The sequence below is a fragment of the Hyposmocoma kahamanoa genome, unplaced genomic scaffold, assembly GCF_003589595.1.
Source record: "Hyposmocoma kahamanoa isolate Upper Pololo Valley unplaced genomic scaffold, ASM358959v1 88, whole genome shotgun sequence".
NCBI classification, from domain to species: Eukaryota; Metazoa; Arthropoda; class Insecta; order Lepidoptera; family Cosmopterigidae; genus Hyposmocoma; species Hyposmocoma kahamanoa.
Genome location: NW_020654466.1, coordinates 1045442 through 1054368, shown reverse-complemented (window position 1 = coordinate 1054368; position 8927 = coordinate 1045442). Strand labels below are relative to the sequence as shown.

Genomic DNA, 8927 nt, shown 5'->3' with positions numbered 1-8927 from the left:
TGTGTGTGTGTGTGTGTGTGTGTGTGTGTGTGTGTGTGTGTGTGTGTTATTTAAAAGTTATATAAGGCCCATTTGCCTGATGATTTGCCAGGAATGGATGGTCCTTATTTCGCCTCTATTTCTGGTCATATACTCGATGGACAAAGCCAGCTATTGATAAGCATCGTCAAGATTTGAATAATATTACAAAACTGACAAAACTGGCTGCTTATATTTCATATTAAAGAGGAGTCATTGATGTCCACGGCCATTTACATAATATAAACTACTTCCTAGCTGTCGATCAGCGCAATCTAGATATAAGACGGGTTCTTGACCTTTTCCGGAGTTGCTATCTATAGTATGGAGATTAGCTGTCGTCTTGACTTAATAGTCCATGGTGGAACATTACGTAATTTAATAAGACGGCGTTTTGATCATTTTTATTATCTCAATGATATCCACATGACAGAGATGATTCACATTCGTTCAATGTTGAGAAATCGTGTGAAGGCCTCAACAAATGATAAGATCGATGAAGATTATAATCTTAATGTTAAAGATATAGAAAAAACAAAATCACTTTACCCAGGAGCCATATCCGTTCCGATAGTAATGCCTGACGTCGTCCTTGTACCCCAGCACGATTAAATCCTCAGTTGTGAACACGGCGCACCAAGGTGACTTCAAATCTGGCGCCCATGAACGATAAAACCGGCACATTTCATAGAAGGTGTTAACGTCTTCTAGTGTCAATTGGTAGTCTAACCCAAGACGTGCTTGCACTGCGTTTCGTACCTGAAGCAATATGAAACAATTCTATACTTTAGATTGCTAACTTTAAAAGCAAAGAAAAACTATCCTTGAAGATTCACCAAAACTCTTTGACAACAACTTAAATCTCAACCCGCATTGAGTTAGTTGTCCACCTTTTTTTTATGACATCTAGTAACAGTTACAGTGCCTAAAAAGCTTTAAGAATTGATGCTACCTCAGCTCAGATCCAATTTGTTCTCGTAATGAGTTGTTTCTATTGCTCGTGTCACAATTTCACAACACAATTTAAAAATGAGATACACTTACGGCAATGTTTTCGGCTGAGTTAACAAAGGCTTCAATTTCTCTGTTAACAGTCGGTCCTCCATTCACATCTTTATTATATTTATCGCAATTTTTGTAAGCCTGTCGAAGAAAATATTGGATTATTACAACGGTAATGCAGATTTACATTCAAATTCACGCTTGCCACAATACATACATGTACACTCAGTTACACTAACTACTCATATACATCTTCTCAGAATCAAATGCACATACAAATACTTGCCTTATTTCTGAGATTGTTAACGAGAAAAATAAAGAGATTTAGATTTTTCAAATCAAATCAAATCAAATGCATTTATTCGTTTTTAGTAAAAGAATTTTTTGTTCAATATTATAACTACAACATAGACAACCAAATTACATTTTGTTACTAAGTAAAATACTCATTGTTCCTAAAGACATTTTCGCCTAACATGATTTAATTCTCTGTGAATTTGTTTGTCTACAAGACAGGCCTAGTGTAGGAATGAAAAGTAACTCCTTGAGCGAATTTTCTTAATCCGTCTCGCAGCACCATTATCAAACTGTATTTTTTATGGTTGAGTTTTTTGTCAGAGGACAAATAAAATTTTATAGAAATGTATTTATTTATTAGATTAGACGTTAAAAGTAAGCCATTATTAATCATTACGCAAACAATGAAACACGATTTCAGTAAAAAAGCTGTATATCGATACCACATATTACTATTATTAATATCCTGTTAATGACGATGTCATTATAGATTACTCTTTGAATTCCTATTTCTCATCATAAAAATTCTGTAGGGAAATGACGCATGGACATGAAAAGGCAAGCTCGATGGAAGTGACAAAGCTCTGGAAGTCACGATAGACGCTAAGGAAACCTATGTCAAATAGTGGATTGCACAAAAACTATGTTCAACGATGCATAGAATGGCCAAGAGATGGCCCAAAGACCTAATGAAGGGGGTAAGGTATTGTTGAAAACAGACAGACCAGAACTGTGCGTGATAGTCTTAAGAGTTAGCGTTAATAGAACAGAACATCAAATCTCAAAGTGAAAGTTCTCCAGCTCAGAATAATGATAAACCGTATCGTTGGTTCTCCGCGGGCGATGGTTTTCGAGAAAATTAAGTTGAAAAAGTTTCATTTACCAAGACTCAGGACTTAAAAAAATCGATAGTTTTATTTTTAATTTGATGAATGCGTTTCTGAACATATTTTGGTCATTCCAGAGTCAAACACCAAAAACTAAAAACAATTTAAAACAAAAAGACCAGTTTCCATGATGCCCCATTTCGCACAGTCCAACCGGAATTACTTTACATATACTCATAATTAACACCAATTATTGTTATCATCCACTTCCTTCCTTTTTGAAGATAGTTATCAAAATCACTTACCCTAATAACGTCGTCTTTTTCCCTAACATCATCAGCAACTACTTTCAAATTGGTGCCATCCGTAAGTCCATGCATGAAAGCAACAGCACTGACCACGGTTCTCTGTTCATTAGTATTTCTAAAGTAGTAATCTTTGTCACTTCCTGTGAGAAGTTTAGGGTACGTCTGCCGAATCCTTTTGCCAATGTCGTAAAGTTCTTCGTATCCAATTCCTGTGAGGTACGACTCTGATACTTCGACCGTCTCGTTCCACGTCCATTTTCGGAATAGTTCGATATCCTGTGAAAAGAGGTTTAATTTTTGTAATGTAATTATCCTGATTTGAAATTGCTTTGAGTCGAGAGCTACGTAATCCTAGAACAATTGGTTTGTTGATATTTTTTTGCTCACAGTTACGTCTTCATTTTAGGTGAATGATCCTGGTTTGTAATACTCAGAGAAGGAATCATAGCGTAAACAAATGTACGTATAATAAGTACGTACTACTAATTTAACTAGGAAAAAGTATTCTATTACCATTGACTTACAATTATATGGACGTCGGGTCCGCGCTAAAAAGTGTCCGCACTTGTAAGGCGCTAAAATCGTATACAGAGCGCGACACTCCGCTTTAGTCTTCATTTGTTCTACGGACAGCGCGATACTGCGATGACATAACAATTTAAATTTCGAATAGGTTGACTTGGGACATGCTTTTCGTGGTTTTTGTATTAGACCCGTCGTCCATTTATTTGTAAGTCAATGTCTATTACGATTAAAAATATGACAGATAAAGTTTAATTTGAAAATAGAATGACTACAGTTCTCTTTTGATTTCCATTAAACGTTTTGGTATATGTGTCCAGTACATAAACCAACATGATCGTTGTTATCACAATTAAAATTTTTACAGCGTTCCTTTAAATATGTTAAGTCCATGAGTATGTTATACTCGTATAACCGTTTCTTAAAGTATGTCCATTTCCATGAGCATAATTATGAACCTAATTTAAATTTCGTACCTGAGAAGCATTACACTGTAAGCGGCATTTTTGTGATTTTACGGGGGAAGCGATTTTGTGTCGAAAAGCAATTTGTACGCCAATTAGGAAAGTTCGAAATGTTATTAAAACTCAATTAGTTTTATTTAAAGCCAATCTAAATGTTGTACATGTACATGCTGCATTTCGACACAAAATCACGTCTCCTGTAAAATTACAAAAATAGCATTTACAGTGTAATGCTTCTCAGGTACGGAATTTTGGACTAAATAGGTTCTGCAATGAAAGTGTAAATCTTCAAAAAAGGCAGTCTATACCTCCGTGGCGAATGGCTTGCACACCGGATTTTACGGCGTCGCCATCTGTGCGATCCTGCTGTCAATGTAGAAAAACTAACTTTTGATGTCTCAAGTCTGGGTGTTTGTGACACCATCGTTGTTTCCGATTTTCATAACACAAGTGCTTTATCGAGTTCTTAAGTTTTCGCGATTGTTACATATAGGAAATGAAACTATTTTTCCTTTCCTTTGGTTTGTTTGAAAAAATATATACGCGAAAAATTCGGAAAAATACTTTGACTTACAAATAAATAGACGACGGGTCTAATACAAAAACCACGAAAAAAATGTCCCAAGTCAACCTATTTAAACGTAGTGACATGTAAAGGAATATGAAAAAGCTAAAACGTTGAATTTAAATTGTAATGTCATCGCAGTACTGTCTAATTTTGCTTGTTTCGCTGTCAGTCGAACAAACGAAGACTAAAGCGTGAATGACGCTCTGTATACGATTTTAACGCCCTATAAGTTCGGACACTTTTAGCGCGGACCCGAGGGACGTCCATATAATTGTAAGTCAATGGAAAAATAGTTTCATTTTCTACAAGTACTTTAGTTACTTACTTTGGGATCAAAGCAACATATGTGATGTTGTATAAAATTAAATACCTGAGCACATAACTGGCCTTTTCCACTTTCATGACTCTTGATTATCTGGTCTTTTAACTGAGCTACGATCCTCATCGCCTTAATGTCACTGTCGCCAGGATTCCTATTTCCATGTCTATGCATCGACCAGAAACTTACGGCTTCGCAATCTGTAATATTAAGGAATACTTTGTCAATACATAGCTCAGCTAATTTAGCTATTTGAGAGTTTCCAGATTAGTTTTCTAGTTGAAGAATTGGAATATCTAGAGCGGTGTTAGCCTAGTGGGAAAAAAACGTACCCTTGGTATAATAAAATTTCATTTAATCATACGTCAAAAAGATTTTATTTGACTCATTTTTTTTTTAAATCAAGTGACGGGACGAACAAGTCGTGAGCCAGATGATAAGCTACACGCCTGTCCATAACAGTTGCAGTGCCACTCACGAGCTTTAAATCTCGCCCACTGCGCCCGTCACCCAGAGACACAAGTCGACAAGTCCCATGTGCCTGTAATTTCACCAGCACCCTTACCCTTCAAAACCGGAACACAGTAACGCTGATATTAATGCTTGGCGGCAGAAATAAGTAAGGTGGTAATACTACCCTGAACTGGACTCATAGCCTTGCACTAGGAAAAGCCTGTGTCGCGGGTGCCATGGACACACCCCATAGACAACCATAAATTACATCCAAACTCTATCTACTAAACTAAACTATATGTACGCCATACAAATATTTCTCCCGGCCCCCGAATCGAACCCGAGACCTCTTTTTGGCACTCCAGTACAGGCAAAGTTATATCACAATATCAGCCTTAGATAAACCGAATCTACTTACTTTCAGGTTTGTCATAGTCTCTGATATCTCCTCTTATAGCATCATAAGGTGTCTTCGTAGAGAAGTACTGGTAAACACAAGGATCATTCCAGTAGCACTTTTCACTCACTGCACTAGCTATTAACACTAATACTATCAACATAGAATTCATTTTTGTAAAGTAAAAATACACAGTATTATTCAAAATTAATATAGCTCTTTTCTGTTCGCTAATAAATTATGACAAAAATAAGTGTGCCATTGTTTTCTTTTTAATTAACAGCCTTCACGCGTTTAAAAGTTAGTTGTAACCTTTTTTTGACGCTAACGTTAACGTGCGTGGACTGACAAGTATTGAATTCCACGCCTTTTACGTAGCTGATAATGTTAACTTGTTTGTGCAGAAACAACTTCCCTAGATTGGTCATACAAAGAAAGCCTCAATCTGGACTCTACCTATTTTATCAGAAACATTATTGAGTTCTTAGGTTTTCGCGATTGTTACACATAGGAAATGAAACTATTTTTCCGGATTTAAATCGCGTGTATTTGTTTTTTCAAACAAACCGGCGTTTCGGGCCATTTACAGAAACATTATTTTTATTAAAGGTTACATAATACGTAGTCTGTTTTTAACCGATTTCAGAAAAGGGGGAGGTTTTCAATGCGACTGTAATTTCTTTTTTTTTTGTATATCTTACGCGATTGCTCAGATATTGTGAACCGATTTCTATGATTTTTTTTGGAAAGGGCGTACCGGGGTAGTGATCTCACTCAAATTTGAAGAAAACTTGGCAAATATATGTAATTCCACTTTTTACCGACTAATTATTTCACCATGTATTGTTAAAATAATTGCAAACAAAACCTTAGACTTCGGAATTATAACATCAAGTGTTATAATTTAACGTCTTTGTATTTATTTTAAATTGTACGCGTGCACCGTACAACGTGAACAACATCTGTGTGAAGTTATGTTGGCGGACGTTATTCATTTAAAGCGTACACAATTGAATGTTAACGTGACTTCACAATGATATTCATACAAAAAGAAAATCATTAGTGTAATATACACATATTTTATATGTCGTGTATGTAATATACATATATTTTATATGTTGTTATGTAAAATAAGGTAATATTGGTTTGTAAATAAGTGAAAATGGAAGGAAATATAAACTGCATGAAAAAATCTTCAACTCAAGCTAGCTATTTTTCACAATTTAACCTTCACTGTGTTCGCGGAGTAGCAGTGTACGGGTCACGTGCAAGATTTAGACGCTGAGTTTGCGCCCTGCTTTACGTGAATCGACTGATTCACTTTTTATTATAATTTAGTTGATTTAATAACTCTGTCGCAATCGGTCACATAAGCATCCATATAATAACTTGTATTTAAACGAAAATAAACTTTACGATTGTACGTCAACTCTATAACTTAACTAACTACAAACTACAACTTTTTCTTTTTTTTTTTGACGGGGGGGAAATCTTTATGCCCAGGGAGCCCAGGGAGACTCAGGGGTTATGTGGGGACTCTCCCTCCAGACTGGAGGGCCTACCCCACTAAAACCCCCCCGGGTTTCCCTCTCGCCGGTTGAGTCGGCGCCGTGGGGTCGGTGAACATTCACCACGACGCCGCCCGGCCGCCCCAGCTTGCGCCAGGGCTCCCGCGCCAACGGAGGGGCGAGTCGGTTGTCCTCCGACCCGCCCCCCAGACGAGTGAGGCCGTGCAATGCAGGCTCCGGAGTCCCTGTCCAGAGACCGCTGGTCTCACTAGGGGACCAGGCGAGCAGCGAACTGCCTTCGCCTTCTCCCCGTACGTCTGCGCCGAAGCGGGTGCGCGTCCGCCGCGTCCTCGCGCACCCGCTCCGCGGCCTCCTTTTGCGACATAACCTCTGCGCAAAAGGAGGCCACCGCCTTCCAGGACTCCTCGCTATCGAGCATGGCGGCAACCACGCTCGGCAGCGAGAGGTCCTGCCCTACAGTCCCCGTCAGAGTGCGGAGCTGCTCATCCCACCGTCTACACACCTCTAGGGTGGGCTGCGCGGTGTCATCCGCAGCGCCGCACTCGTGGCACGACGGGGACGGTTCCCTCCTCGCCACCTTGTGCAGGTAGTGACCGAAACACCCGTGTCCAGTCAGCACCTGCACAAGGTGGTACGACAGTGGCCCGTGGGACCGGTTTACCCACTCTACGAGGACAGGGCGGATCGCCCTTATGGTACGAGCGCCATAGGGGGGATCCGCCAAGCCGCGCAGCGAGGCGGCGCTCCCGCTCGACCTCTTGGGGAGCAGGACGCTCGCCTCGGTCCCTCATTCCCCGCCGGTAGGCGTGGACCTCCGCCAGGACCTCGTCTTCGAGGTCCCACGGCGGAGTACCGGCGAGGACGCATGCGGCACCCTGGACGCCCTGGAGTCGCTGCGATACATCGTGGAGGAGGGTAACGGCGAGGGGGAATGCGTGGTAGCTGTGTCGTTGGACATAGCCAACGCCTTCGGCACTCTCCCCTTCGCCGTTATCAGGGAGGCGCTGAGGTACCATAAGGTCCCCAGGTACTACAAACTACAACTAACTTAACTACCTACTATCAAGACGTCAAAGCCCATACCAGCAAGTTAATTTACTTCCATTTTTATAAACATGTACTTCCGCAAAGTAACGCATGAATCTGTTAGTTACCTGTAAATAAGTGTACAATAAGCGGTAGTAGTCCAGTGGGACAAAGGTTGCTTTTCAACAGAGAAGTTCCCCGTATGACGTACCATTCCTTTCTTGTACGCCTAGCGCACCCTGGACAACACTAGGCGCATACCTTACGCTGATGACAAATCATTTCATGCGTATGCCATCGATACGATTAGAAGAACAGAGATGTTGTCATTTCGAATCCCTGTATCACATTTGTGTAAATAATAATAATAATAATAATAATAATAATAATAATAATAATAATAAATCATTTATTTGGACATCTATGGCCCACTTGTTAGTAATACAAAACGATACAGAACATTTAAACTTCAAGCTATTGCTAGTAGGTACAATTTAAGGACAATCATTGACAAACACAAGAAACACGTATATAACTTACCGCTCGAGGCGCCGATAACCTCATGATCTCACCAGAACCTGGATAAAATGTTGAAGCATCGGCGCATCGAGCTTAGCCGCAAACATTTTCAGAATGCTGTTAGGACTAGAAAGCAGCCTCGAGAGTAGTGACGCCTTTTTGTTTCGCATCACAGCAAAAAAATCATCTACTCCCGCTAGAGCAAACATCGAGGATGCGCTACAATGCCGTGGTAGTCCCATCAGCATTCTGAAACCGTTATTATATTGAACACGCAGGACGCTGAGTGCCTTCTGCGTATAGTTCACCCACAGACCACCCGTGTAGAAGGATTGACAGTATGCCTTGAATAATGTAATTTTGGCTTCCTCACTACAACGGGCAAATCTGTGTGCCAACATGTTACATCTGGCAGCCAACGCCCTACGTTCTCGATCAATATCAATTTGATCTTTGAGATCATCCGTCAGGTAATGTCCTAGATATTTAAATTTATATTTATATAATATATTGTAAAAAAAACGTCGCAATGAAACGTGTGCTGTCCCCAACCGGTAGAAGAGATCCGTACCCAGTGGCGAGACGAGCAGTTGAAGATAATCATCATGATCATGGCTATGTCAATACGTTGCGCAAGTTAACTGCTTGCTTTTGGGGTTTCCATTTGGTTCCAAAATT

General features: G+C 40.0%; 1 protein-coding gene across 1 annotated transcript in view; it reads right to left on the bottom strand.

The window, feature by feature from the left end:
- LOC113236043 (multiple inositol polyphosphate phosphatase 1-like) overlaps positions 1-5751 on the bottom strand; it is an 11716-nt gene extending 5965 nt beyond the window's left edge. Inside the window, exons 1-5 of the mRNA XM_026472032.1 lie at positions 5197-5751; positions 4377-4525; positions 2450-2728; positions 1063-1161; positions 568-777 (exon numbers count right to left, since the gene is read on the bottom strand). Coding sequence (XP_026327817.1) covers positions 568-777; positions 1063-1161; positions 2450-2728; positions 4377-4525; positions 5197-5347 — 888 coding nt within the window. The 5' untranslated portion in view covers positions 5348-5751. The remainder of the gene's footprint in view (positions 1-567; positions 778-1062; positions 1162-2449; positions 2729-4376; positions 4526-5196) is intronic.
- Positions 5752-8927: the final 3176 nt, after the last annotated feature.